The sequence below is a fragment of the Zalophus californianus genome, chromosome 8 (assembly GCF_009762305.2).
Source record: "Zalophus californianus isolate mZalCal1 chromosome 8, mZalCal1.pri.v2, whole genome shotgun sequence".
NCBI lineage: Eukaryota > Metazoa > Chordata > Mammalia > Carnivora > Otariidae > Zalophus > Zalophus californianus.
The window spans coordinates 113,645,723-113,665,997 of NC_045602.1; the positions used below are offsets into that span (position 1 = coordinate 113,645,723).

The 20,275-nt window shown below is 49.3% G+C and overlaps 2 protein-coding genes across 4 annotated transcripts in view; one reads left to right on the forward strand and one right to left on the reverse strand.

The window, feature by feature from the left end:
• Window positions 1–13,992, forward strand: part of TTLL9 (tubulin tyrosine ligase like 9) — a 39,224-nt gene extending 25,232 nt beyond the window's left edge. For 2 of the 3 annotated variants that reach the window (XM_027621502.2, XM_027621504.2), the window contains 5 exons: window positions 3,549–3,607; window positions 4,428–4,624; window positions 6,161–6,274; window positions 7,502–7,626; window positions 11,516–13,992. In XM_027621502.2, the coding sequence (XP_027477303.1) occupies window positions 3,549–3,607; window positions 4,428–4,624; window positions 6,161–6,274; window positions 7,502–7,626; window positions 11,516–11,592 (572 nt within the window). In that variant the 3' untranslated portion in view covers window positions 11,593–13,992. The remainder of the gene's footprint in view (window positions 1–3,548; window positions 3,608–4,427; window positions 4,625–6,160; window positions 6,275–7,501; window positions 7,627–11,515) is intronic. The other variant, XM_027621503.2, reaches the window with a different exon arrangement.
• Window positions 13,986–19,640, reverse strand: PDRG1 (p53 and DNA damage regulated 1). Its single transcript, XM_027621505.2, has 5 exons — window positions 19,461–19,640; window positions 17,823–17,898; window positions 17,196–17,270; window positions 15,146–15,226; window positions 13,986–14,521 (listed from the first exon to the last, which is right to left on the reverse strand). Exons 1-5 carry the CDS (start codon window positions 19,545–19,547, stop codon window positions 14,439–14,441), a joined length of 402 nt encoding a protein of 133 aa, XP_027477306.1. The 5' UTR covers window positions 19,548–19,640; the 3' UTR covers window positions 13,986–14,438.
• Window positions 19,641–20,275: the final 635 nt, after the last annotated feature.

Below are 20,275 nucleotides of genomic sequence, written 5' to 3' on the forward strand. Positions count from 1 at the left end.
TACAGGTGTTGCTGGTGGAGTATAAGTTGGTACAACCGCTTCGGAGGCGACCTGGCAAATGTCTATCAAAAGACAAAAAACACATGCTCTCTGACCCAGCAATTCCCTTCAGGGAATTTACCCTACACGCACACTCATGGTATAGGAAAAGAGAGGTTGAAAGGTTATGCACTGCACAGCCTTGTTTGTGAGAGCAAAGAAAGATAGGAAATAAGACCAATGGCTCATTTACATGATGGAATACTATGTGGCTGTTAAAAAGGAATGGGGGGCCGTGCTTTATGTACAGATGTGAAATAATCTCGGTGATGTATTGTCAGTTGGAAAAAAGTGGAGTGTAGAACTCTGAAAAGTATGCTTCCATTCACGTCACAGATCTCTCTCTCTGTGTATCTGTGCACAGACATCTCTGGAAGTACAAGAAATTGGAAACAGAAGTTGCCCTTGGGAGGGGACTTGGGCAGGTGGGCACAGGCGTGGGGAAGGACATATGTCCTCAGACACATTTTGATGCCTTTTGATTTTTGAACCACGAGAGTGTATTATTCGGTTAGAATATCCACATCAAAAATAACATTTCTAAGATTTTTAGACGTGAGCATCAGAAGAAACGAGGTTGACAGTCCAGAAATGGGGAGATGAGAAATCAGCAGGACGAGATTGCCTGCATGTGGGAGAGAAGGAAAGGAAGGTGCTGCGTCTGCTAAGCTGCTGACGCAGGCAACCCAGCCAATGCTTCTAGCCAGTTCGCGCCTCTCGCCTTAAATTTGTCTCTGGATTATGGGTCTGTCTGAGCTACTTGCCTGCATGCTGGAATGGGAGGGAGCCCTCCTGGCTATGTCCTACGACTTTTCCCCCTATCTTTCCAACTTCAGCATCTTTAGTATGTTTGTTTCATTTTGTAATTCTAACAAGCATTTGTCATATGCAAGTTAACATCTATTTTAGGTTCATTTCTTTGGCCACCGTGTGTTTTGTTAAGATTAAATCACACATGTAAAGCATTTAGGACAGTGCTAAGCCCAGAGTGAGCGCTCAGCACACCTTAGTCATCCCCTCCCCGCTATTTACAAGTGTTTGTGTATCTCTGGGGTCGTGGGGCCTTAATAAGCAAATTTCAGCCTCCTCCAGGACTACTTTCTAGTTAATGAGGCTTTCCTGTTTGCACAGTGAGTGCATACACATTATTTTCCACAACTTCTTTTCATTGTTTTTGATTTTTAAATGTTAAAATAGTTAAAACGTATAGAAAAATGTAGAAAAGACTATCAGAGAAATCCAGGCATCCATCATCCAGATTTGACAAATGTTAGTATTTTGCCACATTTCCTTCTATTACACATGCAACTTTTTAAAATAATAAAGCAACTTTGGGGGCACGTGGGTGGCTCAGTCGGTTAAGTGACCAATGCTTAGCTTTAACTCAGGTCATTATCTCAGGGTTGTGGGATCGAGCCCCACGTCAGGTTACGTGCCTAGCACAGAGTCTGCTTGGGACTCTCTCTCCCCCTCTGCCCCTACCCCCTGTTCTCTCTCTCTCTCTCTCTCAAATAAATAAATACCTCTTTAAAAAAATATAATAAAGCAACTTTGGATCACAGAATAATAAGACATATTTTAACCTGACCTTAAATATATATATTTACATTTTTATATATAGTTCATGCACAGCTACTCAAATATTATATGCATACACACACACACACACACACACACACAAAATACAAAAGTAACCACCTCAACACTGTAATAATACGTAGAAATAAGTTAAAACGCCTTTGTGGGGGTGGTAAAAGGAATGATAAAGCATCTGCATGAAATTGCACAGCTGTTATAATGAGGTAAATTGAACTGTCATGGAAAGTCATCTAAGATAGACTATTAAGGGAATAACAACACACAGATAGAGAACTGGTAGGTTTATGATCCTGATTTGGCTTTTAAGGAAGGATGTTTCTGTTTAGAAGAAAATAAGAAAGGATGTTCACTAATTTATTAATTCTGAAAACCACGGAGGATTAGAATCAGGTCAGGAACTTTTATTTCCAACTTTACATGTTTTCCTGTATTATCAATTGTTTTTACAACCATTATGTATTACTTTAATAATAAATATAATAAAATATTTAAAGAGTATAACTTTCACAATACAAATAGTATAGCTTTTTAAAGACAAATCAGAAAATTCAGAAAATGTACGAAAAGGGGGTGGGGGGAGAAAAGCCTTCTCTAGTCACGTTTTCCAGAGACAACTACTCACCCTTCTGATGTATTTCCTCCTAGGTTCATTTGTATGGTTTGTTGTTGTTGTTGTTTGTATTTTATAAAGGAGTGATCCCACCATATGAACATAACTGCTTTTTCACTACACATGTCAGTATTTTCCTTGCAGACATTTTTTATTAGTTATAAAATATTCCACTGAGTTGGATTTACTGGTTTACTAATTCTCCATGCTGTGGGCATTTGGGAAGTATTCAGTTTCCTCCAATTATGACATATAGTGCCACAAAGAAATGTATTTTTCATAAATCTTTTACTATATTTAAATTTTTTCCTTCAGATGACATTGCAGAAGTGTAACTTCTGGGTCAAGGGCTTATGGTTAGATTGTTTTCCAGAAGGTTCTTTTGTATTTTTACCCTTCCATTGACAGGGCCCATTTTATCCCTGCTCTCCGGTTCTGAAGACAACCATTTTAAAGAGACATTTTTAAAACAACTGGCACGTATAGGTGAAGCATATACGGGCATTCAGTATACTTGCAATGATTCTGTGAGTTTTGAGTTTTTCCAGATAAAAAGGTTAAAACATATGTAACTGACTTAATGGGGAAGCAGGATTTTACCTTAGAATTTGCATTTCTTCCAATTGTATTTTTGCCCCATTTGCATCCCTTTAAAATTGGGTATCTTCTATTACTGGAAACTTTAGGCATTTTCCCAGATGGTCTTTTGCCAGTTATGTCTCCTCTGATGTGTTCATATCCCTCTATTTACTTATCTATTAGGGTCATAAATTTTTATTGTTAACAATTTATGTGGGATTTTCATGTGACAAAAAACATTAGCCTATCATAGTTGCTACAAATCTTGTCTCTAGTCATGCTTGCTTTTCATTCGTGTCTTGATATCTGATTATTTTTATGTTTACATAGTTGGCCCATCCACTGACTTCCTCTGATTTCTGTTGTCATTTCTAAGCAAAAAAAATTTCCTGCTGAAAGAGTTCATAACGAATCAGTTCCACTTCTCTACAGATTGGTTTTGATGGTTTGCTACTTTGCCTATGTACCCAGCTCAATAGGTGAGGAAACAGGCTCAGAGGTTAAGCGACTTGCTCGGGCGGGGGGAGGGCAGCCAGTAAAGATACAAGTGGGATTTGAACCCAGGCCCATCTGGTTACAAGGCCCACATCCGTGCTGTCTGGGCTGTTTGGTAGCCTTCCTCATCAATGGCCAAGCACAAGTCTTAGTTTGGTCTCTGGGGGCTACAAGGCACAGGGCTCCTCCTTATTCGCACTAGTCCTTGACCACCAACCTCACCCAGACGTTCACCTCACCAACGTTGCTGTGCAAAAGACATCTCCTGACTACCACGCAAAGAAGGTGAGGAAGCTGGGCTTCTGCCTTCCAGGGCCAGCCTTTTGGGACCGGGTTGGGGTGTGGAGGTGGGGTACCAAGGAGCCCAGGACAGGCCTATCTTGGGCTCATAGTTCACCAGTGAGGTCAGGACCACCCTTCCCACTTGCAGGGCCCAAGGCAAGAGTACATCATGTGTCTAAACAGTTAAGTTACAACTCAAAGAAACACACCCTGTAACAAAATGTGTTCTATCCTCCTACCTTGACAAGTACATTCCCATCCATCCATCCATCCATCCATCTAATAATCTAATAACCTATCTAATAACTTGGCAAGGTCAGGTTCAAATTTAGAATTCTCAGACTTCTCAGAGTTAAGACCCAGAACAGTGGGGCACAGGGAGACCTGGCCCCCAGCTCACACCCGCTCGCTTCCTTTCCCTCCCCCAGCTCCATCCCGCACACTCCCATTTTCCTGAAAACAGTAACCAGTTGTCGTCTTTGGGCCTTGGGGTACACACATGGCCAGTGCAGTCTGTCCCCAGGAAGGCAGGCCCAGGGAAGAAGTCCCTGTGCAGGGACTGACGGGGTCCCGAGTACCCTGGCTGTGCTCTAGAAAGAGAGGCACAGGCTCTGGGTGGGCACCCCCAGCCCCAAGCATGCAGTAGCCTTGCCCCACAAGAGGGACAAACTCAGAGTTCTCCTACTCACCGGACTCAGGCCTGGGCCCTTCTTGTCCCAGCCCAAGGACCATGCAATGGTGATTGTTTGAGGGTGCCAGCAGACCGGGTCCCAGTTAATTGAGGCTCCCTCTCCCACCCCACCCTGGGTGCTTGGGGCCTCAGGGCTGCAAGTGGATGCTCCAGCGCTTCCGTCAGTACCTTGCGTCCAAGCACGGGCCCGAGGCGGTGGAGACGCTCTTCAGCGATATGGACAACATCTTTGTCAGGAGCCTGCAGAGTGTGCAGAAGGTGATCATCAGCGACAAGCACTGCTTTGAGCTGTACGGCTATGACATCCTCATAGACGAGAACCTCAAGCCGTAAGTGGGTAGGCTGGTGGCCCGGAGAGTGGGGGGATGTTGTAGGTGCTGTAGCCGGACCGCCCGGGTTTGATCTCTGCCGCTTCCTTGTGTTGCGCCTCAGTTGGCCCATCTGTAAAATGGGCATTGTGCTTATAGCATTAGTATGAGGAATGAATGAGGTACCGTCCATAGAGCACTGAACCCCGGGCCTGGCACTGAGAGACCTTTCCCGAACATCTGCTGAGCCAGGGATCCTTCCCTAATCCCGGGCAAGAAACTTCTTTGTAAACCCTGCTGCTTTCAGGATGCAAAGTGCCACATAAGGGAATATTGTTACCATGTCGCTTTCTGCCAAGAATTTGGCAACAGTGGCCAGCTCTTCCCGGCTCGCCAGTCTCCACTCCCCCCTGCTCCCGCCACCCCACAGTGCCCACGGAGGAGGTTGAACCGATGAGGAAGACAAGCCTGACGTGGTAGGGACCACAGCGATGGCCCCCTATGTGATACAAAAGGACCCAGAAGCCCAGCGGGGTTGTTCCGGGTACTTGAGGCCACACAGTAAGTCAAGGGCAGAGCCAGACCCAGGGTTTCATTTTGGGGCCAGTACTGCGGCTCCTGGAGCCAAGCCCCTCCCCTGGGTCCCTGGACCGGTGCAGAGGGGTTTTCGGACCCAGGAGTTGGAGCCCTAGAATGAGGCCTAGGTCAGATAGCTTCAAGAGAAACAGGGTCCTGGGGCCAGCGGGTCTCTCCTCTGCCCCTGCAGCAGGATGTGGCTGGGGAAACAAGTTTGGGAGGGGAGGGCCCGCGTCTGCCACGGACCTGCCTGGTGAGCCCTTCCCTCTCTGGGCCCCAGGTTCTTGTCAACGACCGGGTTGCGCAAAACCAAAGTTTGCAAGCTGGAGGCCCTTGGGACCCATCGCTGTGGTCCCTACCACCTCAGGCTTGTTTTCCTCATCAGTTCAACCTCCTCTGTGTCTGTGGCTCACAGACACTTTGAGTTTGGACTTCATATGGTTTTTTATTTAAATTCATTGACGATCTCTAAAAAACGGGGAGATATTTACACAACAGTCTGGAGTTTTGCCTTTTCTGGAAAACTCAGAAGGTCTGCCGACCCTGGGCCACACTCCCACAGGGCAGCAGTGTCCTGGAGGGGCCGTGGCAACAGTGGCCGGCTCTTCCCCGCTCGCCAGTCTCCACTCCTCCCTGCTCCCACCACCCCCAGCGGCCAGGCACTTGCCTTCCGCAGGCAAGCGTTCACTAGGGTTCTGTTGGAAGAAGGAGGGAGGAGCAATAGGAGGGCGGCAAGATCACTCCACCCCTCCCGCTTGCCCCATTTGGGTACCACCTGGCCCCTGTGCGGATTTCGAGTTTGTGACCACTGTCTTCAAAAAGTTTTAGCTGCTGAGTCCTTTCTTGTAGTGGAAAAATGGAAAGAGCGACCTTGTTTGAATTGAGGGCTGGGCCCAGGCACCACATGTAGCCTCTCGGCGAAATTCCAGGGGCCCCACGGACCAGGTAACCCTAAGGCCTTACATCCCCCTCCTTCCCCAGGTGGCTCCTGGAGGTCAATGCATCCCCGTCATTGACAGCCAGCAGCCAGGAGGACTATGAGCTCAAGATCTGCCTCTTGGAAGACACCCTGCATGTGGTGGACATGGAGGCCAGGTAAGGGGGGGGCAGCCTCACTCAAGCACCCCTGGACATGACACCTGGGGCCCCTAGCAAGGAAGACAGAGAACTCACGGCACTGGGACTTGAGCAGTATGTAAGGATGGCTCAGGCCTGCTTGCCATTTCATAGATGGACAAACTGAGATGTCCACACAGGGTTATATGCTGGTCCAAGGACTCAGCCCTTTTCGGGCAGAGCAGGACCAACTACGGCCTTCTGAGATTCAGCCCAGCAGGATTTCCTCCACACTTCCTGACCATGAGACCCTGGACTTCACCTGTCTGAGCCTCAGTTTCCTCATCTGTAAAATGGGAAACATCATGTTTACCTCTCAAGATTGTTAATTTACCAAGATTATTTATTGTAAAGTGTCTAGCTCACCATAAGTGTTCATTAAGAGACTATATATTGTTATAACAACGTGTATATAATGGGAAAATCCAGGGTCTCACTTCAAGAATGGCTGAATCCAGGTGCTCGGTTGGTATTGGTTGGTCTGTCTGCACACTGGCTCACTCTTCTGTCTCTCTCATTCCCTTTCTCTTCCTTTTTCCCTCTCCCTCCCCAACCGCCACTTCTTTCCTATGCATTAGCTTTTTCCCAATTATTCCAGCAAAAGTTTGAGGGCTCTCATTCTTATTGGTGGGGATTTTGTCACACGCCCATCTCTGAACCAATCATTGTGACTCTGATTGACTGGGCCTACATCTCGTGCCCATCTCCCAGGGGGGTGGGATCATCCCCACCTGAGCCATGTGAATGAGAGAGGGAGGAGTACCTGGAAAAGTCAAGTACCCTTAGGCTGAAAGAAGCTGAAATGTGTGCTGAGCAGGCAGAACCTCGAGTGTCCTCTATATCTACCATCACTTATTCACTGAACAAACATTTGGGCCCCTAATATGTGCCAGGACCTGTGCCACACCCTGGGGACACAGTAAAGGACACAATAGACCTAGTCCCTGCTTTCCTGGATTTTATGGTCGGGGAAGGACGGCAGACTTTAAGTATAAGTAGGTTCATGTTACGGAGGGCAAGGGTGGGAGCCTGGGGACGACAGAGGAGATGACCCCTCTGAGACCTGTCTGGGCCCCCAGGAAATGGGCGGACAAAAGAGCAGCATGGGCACCAGTAGGGTGCAGGGAGGGAGCGGGGAACCGGTCTGGGTCTTCGGGCCCCACCAGGTGCACCTCCATTATCCCCTTGTATCTCCTGCCCGTCCAGGCTCACAGGAAGGGAGAAGAGAGTGGGAGGCTTTGACCTCATGTGGAATGATGGCCCTGTCAGCAGAGAAGAGGGGGCTCCTGACCTGTCGGGGATGGGGAACTTTGTGACCAACACACACCTTGGTATGTGGGGCCAGCTGGGGAATGGGCACTGGGGATGGGTCATGAGAGGAGCCAGGTAGTCTAGGAGACAGCTTGGCACAGTGGTTAGACTGTTTTCATTTGCCCTACCATTTACCGGCTGTGTGACCTTGGGCAAGGGACTGAACCTCTCTGTTCCTCATCTGTAAAATGGAGATTAAAGAGTTTTTACTCTCAATATATGCCTAGAACACCACCTGGTACATAGCAAGAGATCTTATTAATCTGTCAGGAGGTGGATTTCAAGAGACGTAGGTAAAAAAAAAAAAAGCACACTGTGTTAAAAGAAATTAAGGACTCCAGTGCTTGACTTTAAACTTGGTTTTTAAAAAAGTGAAAAATTTTCCTGATTATATAAAGTATTTACTCCTTGTAGAATATTTGAAAACCAAAAGGAAATAAACCATCTGCACATAACCAACTTTAACAATCTGTTGTATTTCCTTCCAGTGTTTCAAAAATGTGTATATTCACCCTTTTTCTTTCACAAAATGGGCACTGGGCTGGAGTTTTGGGTCCCACTTTTCCATGTAATATATTCCATGTCGTTCAATGATATTAGTAAGAGCCTCTCTTCTGGAAACACTTTCCGGCTAGGTCCGAGCTAAATATTTTACATACATTATTTCATTTTTAGGCAGCTTCTATCGTTTTACAGATGGGGAAATGGTCTCCAGATCTTACATAACTTGCTGAGGGTCCCAGTTATAAATGGTGAGCCAGGACTTGAACCCTAGTCTCTCTTACTCTAAAACCTGAATGCTTGACCGCTAGAAAATCCTGTCCGTTACCACAGTTAAAAGCAAAATTACTATATGGCTGTAAAATATTTCAGCTTGTGTATGTGCTGACCTTACTAAATCCATTTCTTATAATTGAGCATTTGGTAGGAATCCAAATTTTTACTTTTATAAATAATGCCATGCCATGATGAACATCCTCTCACATAAAGCTCAGCTGAAATTTCTGGCTATTTCTTTAGGACAGATTCCTAGAAGTGGAATTACTGGGTCAGAGGGATGGACTTATTACAACTAAATTGCTTTCTAGACAGATTACACAAATTTGCCTGCTCTGAATTAAAAAAAAAAAAAAAAAACCCTTAACTTGATAGGCAAAAAAGTTCTGACTTGTTTTATGTGTTCCATTGATTATTGGTGAGGTTTCGGATTTTTCAATTTGCATTTCTTCTTTTGTAAGCTGTCCATACTCTTTATGTCTTTTTCAGTAGACAGTTTTCTAAATTTATAAAGGCCTTGGATATTAATACATTGATGATATTACCCCTCTGTCAAACTTATGGTAAATATTTTCCTGAATTTGTTATTTGCTTTTAAATTTTATTTGTGGCTTATTTTTTTTATGAAGTTTTAAATCTTTTTTAGAGTTTGGTATGTTTCAGGATTGAGTTTGGCTGCAAGCAACTGAAAAGCCAACTAATAGTTACACAGGGGGAGTGATGTGTCTTGAGCCACAGGAAGTCTTGGGGTAGGCCAGGCAGGGCTGACACAATGGAGGCAAAATGCCCCCAGAGACCCAGCGCTTTCCTCTTTCTGCTTTGCCACACTTAGCTTGTTGCCTCATGGTTGCAAGGTACCTGCTCCAGCTCCAGACATTGTCCTTGTCCCAGGCAGGAAGAAGCAGGAAGGCCTGAGAGCCAAGGCTTTCCTTCAAGTTTGGACTCTATTCCAAAAGGGAAACCCTCCCGGGGCTGACATCTTACTGGCAAGAACTGGGTCACGTGGCCACGCCAGCTGCAAGGAAGCCTGGGATGTCAAGTAATTTGCTTGAGGAAGGCGGAGGAGAGGGCATTTATGAAAGGCTTTTCTCCAGCCAATTCCCTAGGGTCTGCTGAGTTATGTTGTTGGAAGAGGACTATCCAGTGCTCTCAAGCTTTGATGTGCATGTAATCATCTGCAAATCTTGTTAAAATGCAGATTATGATTCAGTAGGTCTGGAGTGGGGGCTTAAGATTCTGCAGTTCTAACAAACTCTCAGGTGGTGCTCTATTAGCAGTTGTTATATAACAAACCAATCCTCCCGAAACCCAGAGGCTTAAAACAACTACTGTCTTATTTGCGGATTCTTCAGGTCTTGCCTGGGGTTGCTCAGAGGGCTGCATGCGCCCAGCAGATTCGCTGAGACCCAGTGGCCTAGAATAGCCTCGTGCACACATGTGGTGGCTGATACTGGCTGTCAGCTGGGTCTCTCTTTCCAGGAGGCCACCTGTCCTCCAGCAGTCCAGCCCCACATGGTAGCCTCAGGGTTCCGAGAAGGTGAGAGAAGTCCTAGGGAAGCCTCTTGAGGCTTCCACAGGAAGCCCCACAGTATAGTGTCATTCTGCCACAATCCATCCGTCAAAGCTGCTCCACCCCAGATTCATGGGGCAAGGAAGCGGCCCCCACCTCCAGGTGGAGGAGCACCAAAGCACCTTGCAGAGACTCGTGCACAGAGGAATGGAAGGAGTTGTTACAGCTACCTTTGCCAAGCATCCGCCTCAGGTATGAATGCTGCTGGTGCCTGGGCCTGGTTCGAGTGGCAAAGATGCAGAACAGTGGTTCTCTCCACCTTGGCTGCTACAGGAATTCTGCAGGAGCTTTCAAAAATACTAATGCCTACTGAAGGTCAAGATACAGTTGGTCTGGCCATTAGTCTTTTCAGAAGTGCCCAGCTGACTCTAAAGTGCAGCCTAGGTTGACAGCCACTGCTTTAGAAGTTTCTAAAATAATTCCCAAGTCTCCAGTCGAGTGTCTGGGTAGATAATAGTGAGTACAAGACAAGCTGGTTGGGGTGGGAAGAGCATGGACGGAATGAGTAAGGGAAATGTTGAGGGGTTTCTGGGTGAAAAGATCAGCAGGTAACTCAGAGATGAGTCTAGAACTCCAAGAAGAGGTTTGCATTGGACACGAAGATTTAGGAGTTGTGAAAGAACCAATTAAAGCTTTGGCAAACCCTGGGGACACAGGTAGTGGGCCTCAGCTCGGTGAAGCCTTGATGGCCAGTGAGTGCCTAGGAGGCAGGGATGGGGCTCAGGGCTGCTAAGAAAGATGGCAGACGCCTGCAGGACAGTATAGTTGTGGCCACAGCGAGCTAGTCACTCAGCCAGCATCTGAGAATGCCATCCCTGTGCCCGGCACAACTGACCATGGAGCTGCCTCACGGACCCACTGTGAGGACAAGCACGAAGTGAGTGACACCATGAATGTGCTGGAAGAGGTGGCATCTCGGAAGCTCAAGTTGGCCTCTCAAGCAGGGACCGCCTGGGACACACTTCCAGGAGCGCAGGGGCCGCGTGTGGGGAAAATTGATCTCTTAACCATTTGTGCCTGCTCTGTGGGGGTTGAGGAAGGGAAGGAAGCTAATGCTTAACCTGTTAGGGACCAGGCACCACGCTGGCTTATCATGCGTTTCCAGGAAGCAGAGCCAAGAGGAAAGGCCGTGTGGAGCCGTGGTTAAGAGCTTGGCCTCTGGCGCTACAGAGCCTGGGTTCAAGTCTCAGTTCTGCTTTCGGTGTGATTTCGAGCACATTTCTTAACTTCTCTGAGCCTCAGTTTCTCTTCTCCACATCATTCCTGTGAGGGCTCAACACGTTCATCCACATTCAGCACCTGGGGCGGGGTAAGCTGAAATGAATGTTACCTTTTTCTTTTGGTGATCCTCACATTCCCTCCATAAAGCAGGTATCCTGGTTTACCGATGAGCAAACTAAGCTGGAGACGGGTCAATGACCTGCTCGAGGGCCACGGAGTGGAGGCAGGACGCAAACTATAGGCCATCTGGGGGTGCATGCCCCTCCCAGCTCCCCCTACCCCCCACCCCCCGTGCCTCCACTACCAAGGCCATCCCAGCCAACACTCGGCTTCCCTTCCAGGCTGCATCAATGACCGGAACAACCAGCTGAGGCAACTATTCCGCTCCCTTCAGAGCCAGAAGAAAGCCTCCAGTTAGTCCTGGCAGCAGGGACAGCGACCCGCCCAGGAGGTGCCCCCCCCCAGGCTCCTCCCCACCCCCTTGGAACACTTGCCTCCCTCCCTCTGGCCTGGTAGCAGCAGCTTTGCGGGCTGGGTGGGCCGCTGCCTACTCGCTGTCTGCTGCCGCTTGTCTGGGTCCCCTGGATGCCCCCGCCCCACCCCAGGCACCTCTGCACCCAGAGACAGCCAATCCCTGGGACTGTGTTTTAACATTGCGGGATTGGCTTGGCGATGAGGCCCAGCGAGGACAGCCGTGGCAAGCCCTACTACCCCAGAGAGACCACGTCTAATAAAGGAACACAGGCCTTACTTGGAGTCACTGTGCCCTGGACCCCGGCTCAGGGGATGCTGATGGCTGAAGCCAAGTCCTCCCTGATTTGACCATTTGATGTCTCAAAGGTTAAAATGATCCTTCAGGAGGAGGGGTTCAGGGGCTAGGGAACTGGTCTTAAGGTGTACTTGCAAAGCAAACAGTTAATAGATTGTGTTTATTGGGCTCTGGGACAGGGCTGAGCCTTAAATACATCTTTGTCTCCTTTCAACACCCTGACCTGGTGTGTCAGGGAACTCATGGAGCTCCCCTGACCATCTGAAAACCAGTGGGCCAGAGCATCCCCATTTCTCAGATAGACAAGGTAAGGATCGGGAAGGCAGAGCTGCTTAGCGAGGGTCTCTGCAAAGGTGCACTCATCTGAGTCAGATGGGTGATGGAAGTGCCTCTCTGCGTCTTCCTGGGAGCTGAGCTTTCAGAAAGCCTTGATCTGGCAGGCAAGGAGATGGCGTAGGGAGTTAGGTGAAAGTTCTGCGTTTTCTCCATATTCCCCATTCCTAAGCCTTCTCTTCGTTTGAGAGAGATTGCCACAGGGCAGGCTGTGGGTGAACCGCTCCATGGGGGACCTGCTATGGGACCAGGCAGCTCCCATTGCAACTCTCCCTGCTGCGGGACAGCGCTGGCTGCAAATAGCAGATTTTGACTGCCTAGGGAAGGGAAAGGTTTTTGGAAGGAAAAATACTGGCAAACCCCAGAAGTGAACCAGCCAGCCTTGGGAAGGCCAGAAGCCAGGCCACTCTGCGCCTCCTGCCTCCAGAGCGTGGGGACTTCCTTGCATCCCTGTGACGGAGGTAAGACCACACAACCCCAGACACAGGCTCCTCATTTCCAGGACAGCCAATCTGATTGGCTCTTTGGCCTAGCCACCACCCCACTAGACAGGCAGGGGCAACATTCAAATACGAGTCGTGAGCCAGGCCCACATCCCAGGCACTACCACAGCCATGTGTCCTTACTGCAACCTTGTGCTCCAGCCCTGCAGCTTCTGTCTCGGGAGGGAGCCATGCAGTGTTTGCACACAAAAGATCAGATTAGACGCTATCTGTCCACTTGCTTTTCTCACCTACTACATCTTGGAACTTGTTCTCAGTCAGTGCTTAGAGAGCTTCCTTCTTGATGACATATGTACCATATTCCACTGTCTGGAGCTATCAGTTCCTTTAACTAGTCTACTACGGACAGACATCTAGCTTCCAATTCCACCTCCCCACTTCAGGGCCATCATAGGGAAAACGCATGCTATTTTCTACTTAAAAAACTCAAGGGGATGCAAAATCATAGGTATGGGTCAAATTTGGCTTATGTAAGGTATTCTGTTTGGCCAACTTTAAAAACTTCTGCATTAGCAATATTTAAAAGACAGAAGATTCAACTTAAAAAATCCAAATTTCTAGCCCTTCTTGGAAAAAAACACAAAATGTTAAGATCTGGCCATACCAGCCTATGTTCCCATATCATTATCGTCTGGAGCCAAGTGGAGCAAGGGGACCAGGTGAGGCCACAGTCATTGTTACTGCCTGTCGAGTCCTGCTATCATTTCCCAGCAAGAGCCACTGTCCCTTTGCAGGTGGTGTCCTCAAGGCAATGTGCCCTCAAGTAAGGCTGAGATGAGGTAAAGAACAGAAGCTACTGTTCATTCATTTAGGAAACGTTTGTTAAGCCCTCAAAGAACATGAAAGACACAGTGCTGCCCTCACAGTACGTTCACCCCCGGATCTGAGACCGCTGAGAGCGGGCAGGAACTCTGAGCAGTCTGGCCCGGGCCCTGCCTTCAGAGGTGGCGGAGGGCCACGTGAAGAGGCAGCTCCCTCCCCCATCCGTGGTCCAGGACTCTGCAAGGCCTTCCTGACTAAACAGCAGGTGCAGGAGTCTGAAAAGCAGCACCCACGCTGGGCTCCATCCCAGGGACATGTAGGAGAAAAGGGCCAAAGTGGAGGCCGTGGTGGGGACTGGGGTGCGTGCCCCACGGAAGGCTGCGGTGAACTACGAAGCACCAAGATTCCACCCTTCATTCAGAAACCATCTGTGAGCTGCCCGCTTTATTCCAATTCCACCACATGCTGCCTGAGAATGCCTCTCTTCCTGAAAGGAATGCAGGAATGATGCTCCCTGCGGCTGCCAGGGGCCCATCTGAACAGCAGGCCCTTGTTAAAAGCGCCTGCTGTGGTCATTCTCACGCCTTCACAGGCACGGCCCCCACCCACCACTGGTGGCTGCTGGGGCCTATCAATGGGTCTTGTGTCCATCCAGCTCCAGTGGCTGGACCCAGCAGACACTGGCAGGCTGAGGGCTCCCTCCTGCCGTCACAGAGCAGCAATCCCCACAGACAGGTTCCTCATGCTCAGATTCCTGACGCCTAGCTCCTAACAGGGTAGATCATGTCCTTGCAGGTTATAAAGCTGGAGAGTCCTGGGTCCTCCATGACCGCTGGTGGGGGGAGGAGGGGTCGGGGAGAGAAGCTGTCTTTGGTACCCCATCTTGGTTCTTGAGTTTCATCCTTTTAAGATGATCTTGAGAGCTTTAAGTTCATCCTGGTTGAGGGGATTCAGGTTAAAACCCTTCAACTCTGGTTTGCCTAGGGGGACAAAACAATCCATCAGCAAGTTGGGCCTCCTGTTGTCCAACCTCCTGCTGGCCCTGGAGTCAGGCCCAGGAAAGGGGCTTATGCTGCATTCATGCTGCCAAACACTTGGCCTTAAGGTCTAAAAGGGAAGGGCCTCAAATTCGGCAATGCACTGAACGAGGCACCTGAGTCACCAAGGACCTGCAGAGTCACGACTCTGCTGCCCAGAAACCTACCGATTTCTGCCAGACCTGTGACCAATCTGGAGTGGTTAGGTTTACCCAGAAGTTCAGCTCTGACCTTGACCATCTGACTGAGGCCTTCTGCGTCCCCTCAGTCAGAGCTGTCCTGGTTCCTATACCATGCCCTAGGATATCATGTGAGATACCCCAGGCTGTTCCTCTTATGTCAGGAAAAAGACTTGTGACAGGAATAAGACCCCGCAACCCTCCTTGCCCATTCCATCTCTGGGCAGCTACGACTGCTGTCCCTGCCCACAGCCTCTACGCGGCCCACGTGCTGCCCAGGCCCTCGCCCACCCACCTGGGAGGGGCTTCCCACCCGTGCTCTGCAAAGTCCATGCTGACATTGACAGTTCACTCCCCTCCTGGTTTCCAGTTCCCTCCAGGCCCATACCTTGGGCCTCAAAGAGGCGGTTGACCTTCACTTTAAGTCGTTTCCGGAGTTTCTCTATTTCTTTATCCAGATGATCCTGATCTGAAAAACGAGGTGGGCGGAGGATGGGGTTATACTACAGACACAGTGACCCAAAGGCAGCCGGGGACGTCAGCTTCTCCCTAGACTCCTTGAAAGCAAGTGCTCCTGGCATTCAGGAAGAAGGGGACTTCAGAGACCAACTGAGGAAGGAACTAAAGAGCTAGAGAAGGGAGGTGATTTGTCCAAGACGGCTGAGTGAGCCCAGGACAGGACTGAGCACCCTGTCCACTGACCTATTTTCATTATGCAAAGTACCTTGGGCTGCTCAGTGGTGGTGGTGGGGTAATATCTGGACTTTAGGTCCCCCTCCCACAATGAAATTACAGAAAATTAAAACATCAGACCAGAATGAAGAACCTAGACCCAGCCCATCCAAGATGGCTGGAAAATGTGTGGCTCAGGAATCTTACAAACCCAAGTCCATCAAGGTGAGCGGTTTTTAAACAACATGACGGTGGTGATATGTGACCTAAACAATCAATGGGCAAGCCTGATGCTCAAGCTTAACCTAATTCACCGTGAACAGAAAAGATTATCTTGTCAAGATGGATCGCACGTGAACACAAACTGCACTATGAGGAAGTAGAGGCTACAAAGCTTGGTGACACAACTGCCTAATGTCACCCAACTCCACCTGCTCACGATGACATGCTGGCTAGTTTGTTTTCCCCACAGATTTTCATTCTTTCTGATAGGGAGAAGCCCCAAGCAGCTGAGCCCTCTGGCCTGGGCAACAGTTTTAGTGTTCATGGTAAATGACCAACCCTGGTCTCTTATGAGCTTATTAAGTTCACATCGACCCCTGAGAACCAGTGATATAATGTCCCAGAATCCTTCTGCGTATGGTGACAAGACCACATTTGTAGGCCAAGACAGCTGAGGACCAGATCCTGAACCCAGGCAAGTGACCCCCTCTGAAAGCTCAGCCTGAGTGGCCTGGAGCCCACCACTCACATGCAATAACAACTCTTAATTTTATAACCATAACATTAGTGTGCATTTTTTAACAGGAAGCTGGAAACTTCTCTAAGCTGATATAGTCTCCTTTGCTAAAATTTTATTTCAACAGGGATAGGGAGATTCTGCCTTCAGGGACAGAGGCGACCTTGCTGGTCCTCTGGGCACATACATTTTCAAGGGTGGGGAAAGAGGAAACATGCATAATCTTTCCTTTTTCCAGCCAAGGACCCATCTGCACCTTGACTTTTTGCCTTTATGATGCTTCTCCAAAGAGCCTCCAGGATCGTGGTTATGAAGATTTGAGTAAAATGCTGAGTGCCCAGACCGTGGCAGACTCTAGAGGCTTGTTCTCCCCAAATCTCCACTGGCTCTATGGCAGGTGATGTCAAAAATAAAAGCGCACTCTGCCAGGCTCCCATGCAGCTATGGGGGGGCGGGGAGCAGCAGCACGTGACTTAGTTCTGGCCAATGAGATGCCAGCGGTCTCTGAGGAGGACAGCATTATTTGGAAATAGAAGGCAAGGCCATGTATGGAGAAAGCTGGCCCTCTGCCGTTCCTGCAGCCTGGCCTGTGGACATGAGACCTGCAATGATGACACAGCTGCTCCAAGAATACGTGAAGGTGACCTTGCTGAGCGTCCGCGCCAGTCCTGGACTCCCCACCTCTGGACAACTGACGAGAAAAATAGAACCAGATTTCCTAAGCCTCCATTTGTTGGGTTTTCTGTATTTGTGGCCCAGCTCGTTCCTCACTGATAAACAAGCACTAGGCTAAGTACACACACACTTTTATCCCCACTTCACAAATGTGCTCTGGAGATGCAGCCCCTCCTTCAGAGCTGAGGAAATAACTCAGAGTGGCAGAGCAGGGATTAAAACCCACATCTGTCTGAGCCCTATAACAGAGCTGCCACTCATCAAATGGCCCCCAGTCTGACTCTCAGTTCTGGGTTAAGACCGAGGCTGGCAGGGGGAGACGTGTCCCTGACCCATCCCCAGCAGGCCTTACCTTTCTCAATCATTTCCTTCGTTTGAAGGTGAGGCATCTTGATAAACATGCTCCCGAAGCAAACCATCACATCTTCTGAAATGGCAAATGGTCACTCTTTCAACAAATATTTTTGAGCACTTAACTCTCTGCCAAGCATTGTTTTAGATGCTGAGAACACAGCAGAACAAGACAAAGTTTCTGCCCTCATCGGGCTTATGACAGAGTGGAGAAGAAGGAATAAATAAGCAAAAATACGGTAAGTACTCTGGAGAAAAATAAAGCAGGGTAAGAGGGATGGGGAATGCCAGAGAAGGGGAGGACCTTGTTACTTTCCCAGATGGTCTGACAAGGCCTCACTGATTATGTGACATTTGGGCAGAGACCTAAAGAAAGCGAGGCATGAGCCCTGCAGCCATCTGAGGAAAGAGTGAGCCAGGCAAAGGAAACAGGAACAGCAAAGACCAGTAATTTGCTTGGGGTGTTAGAACAGCAAGCAGACCAGTGTCAGACCTGTAACATTTTCTCCCTCATCTCCACGGGCTGTGTCACACATGTGTAGCTTTTTGTCTCTATTAGGGACAAGCTGAAAGCCTTAGAAGGAAAACAACACACCTCCAGGGCTGCAGTGACAAAACCTTGACTTACCAGAGAGGCTGAGATCCTTCTGCAGGGCCCGTAGGCCCTCCCGGTTCTGATTTCTTTTGGTGTCCAGGTCCACAATCTGCAAAGCACAGGGGCAGGAGGGAACTCAGCTCCCTCCTGCCTCAAACCATCACCTCCCAACAGACCAGGGGCTGTTAAAACCCAACAGAAACAAGGCATCATTCCTGGGTTTCTTCCAATGTCACGCCTAAAACACACTCGTGTGTAAATATATTTCTTCCCCTATTCAGTTTCCAGGTCTTTAAAGACAATGCTCTGTGAAGGTGTTCTCCCCACAGAGAAGGTGCTGGGGAAACGTTTGCTGATTAAATGGGTAATTCGTTATTATTCACTGGAGTGCTAATGCTCAAGCTTCAGGGCATTTCAGAATCACCAGGGGAGTAGAAACTTCTGCCTGGACAAGCTCCTCCAGCTGATTCTGACCTAGTATCACAAGAAGCCCAACAATACTAGACAGCAACGGCAGGGGTGGGGGGCACTGAGATGGTACTAACACCACAGAAGCTGCTAAGGAAGTAAGGAGGCAGAACAGTTTCTTGAGAGTGCTGGCTCTGGAGCCTCTGCAATCCTCCTGCCCGCTGCGAGCTGTGTAATTTCACCCTCTGAGAAATGGAGGTATGAATAGCACCTACCTCACACGTTACTGAGCCAGGAACTAAATGAGCTAGCATAGTACTTGACACACAGTAAGTGCCTGAGACATTTTAATTGCTACTTTATTATCATCCCGCATACCCTGATGCAGCGTTTAATTTAATGGGCACTTATCCAAGTCTTCCACTTTTCAGTAAATACCCTGCCAATCATTCACTTATTCTAACTGGTGATGAGGAGTCATGAATCATTCTTCACTCCTACTCCCTCACCTCCCATATGTAACCATCATCAAGGCCTATTAAATCCAACTCCAAAATATACCTCTGACCCATTCACTCGTCTCCATCACCACCACCCTGGCCCAAACCCATCCCTTGCAGGAACCTTGGCAGTGGCCGCTCACCCGCCCCTTGCCCCCCTACATTCTGTGCTCCACACAGCAGCCAGAGGAATCCTTTTAAAGCCTAAATCCAATAACATCATTCTCCCTCTCCCCATTAACTCCCTCCAAACACTGAGCACTTAAATTAGCACAAGACCCAGACTTCCCATGCAGGTGTACAAAGCGTCCCCACCTGCCCAATCCCAAGACTCCTCAGGCCTCTTTTCTCTTCCTCTTCTCCCCCGAGAGCCCTGGCGACGACAGTGCACCCACGGTCAGTGGGACGGGGCCTGAGGAGGAACTGCCTTTTGAAAAAGATGTTCAGGTAAACCACCCAAAGAGGTAATGGCTCAGGATCCGGAGGGCACGGCGAGGGGCGGAGGAGGGAGACAGGGAATCCCTGGCACCGAGCAGGCGCTCATTTAACACATACTAACGCGTGAAGCGCGGCATCGTGCCAGGTGTCTGGCCCACCTTGCCTCACCGGTGCCCCACGTCTGTGGTCACGGCCGTGAGCCCACCAGCCCACCAGGGAACCCGCGCTGGAGCCGGATTCCGGGCCCCGCTCGCGGCCCTGAGGCGCTCGCCGCCAGGCCCCAACGGCCGAACCCTGGCCCCAACGCCGCGGACGGGCCTCCTACCTGCCGCTTGTCCGCCAGCACCTCCTCGGCGAGCTCTTCCACCTCCACCAGGTACCGCAGCACCTGCTCCGCCTCAGGTGATAGCATGGTACCGAGCAGCTCCAACTCAACCCAGATTGACTGCGACACTATTCAAACTCCGTTTAGAATCCGCTTCGGCTGCGCACGCGCACGGGCAGAGCTTCCGGCGCGCACGCGCAATTAAAAGAACAGTGGCGCGCAGGCTCCAACCCTCGAGTGTCTGCAGGACGCGAGAGGCGGGGCCTAGCTTTGGGGGCGGGACTGGAGCGCCCCCTGCAGACTCAGAGAGCATAGTCCACAGAGCTGCCTCTTAACCCCTCCCGCCTCCCTTCCGGTTTCTTGAGCACCTGCTAGGTGCCAGGCAGTTTAGGTGCTGAGGGTGCAGCAGTGAACAAAACACAGTCCCTGTCCTCATGCAACTTCATCCTAGTGGGAAACACCGACAGTTCATGACAAAACAAGTGGTTACATACTATGGCGAGCAATGATAAGTGTTTTGGAGTAATACAAATCATTCTTCCCCTGTTTATGGAACACCAAGAATGCCCATGTGTCAGTGTGACTTATATTTAACCTCTGACACCTTCAGTTTCCAATTTATAAAATCGGAGTGAATAAAAATCCCTCTCATTGTCTCTTTGCAGGATCAGAAGGAGGCAGAAATCATTTTTAAAATTCAGTTTTCAGGGCGCCTGGGTGGCTCAGTCGGTTAAGCGTCTGCCTTTGGCTCAGGTCATGATCCCAGGGTCCTGGGATCGAGACCCGCATTGGGCTTGCTGCCCCGCGGGGAGCCT

Bases quoted from the DNA above. Each gene is read 5' to 3' on its own strand.
- PDRG1 (XM_027621505.2), bottom strand. From the start codon at position 19,547: ATGCTATCACCTGAGGCGGAGCAGGTGCTGCGGTACCTGGTGGAGGTG. The intron at 17,271-17,822 runs GTAAGTCAAGGT...TTGCCATTTCAG, and splicing joins GAAGGATCTCAGCCTCTCTG to AAGATGTGATGGTTTGCTTC. The intron at 15,227-17,195 runs GTAAGGCCTGCT...CTCGTTTTTCAG, and splicing joins GAAGGAAATGATTGAGAAAG to ATCAGGATCATCTGGATAAA.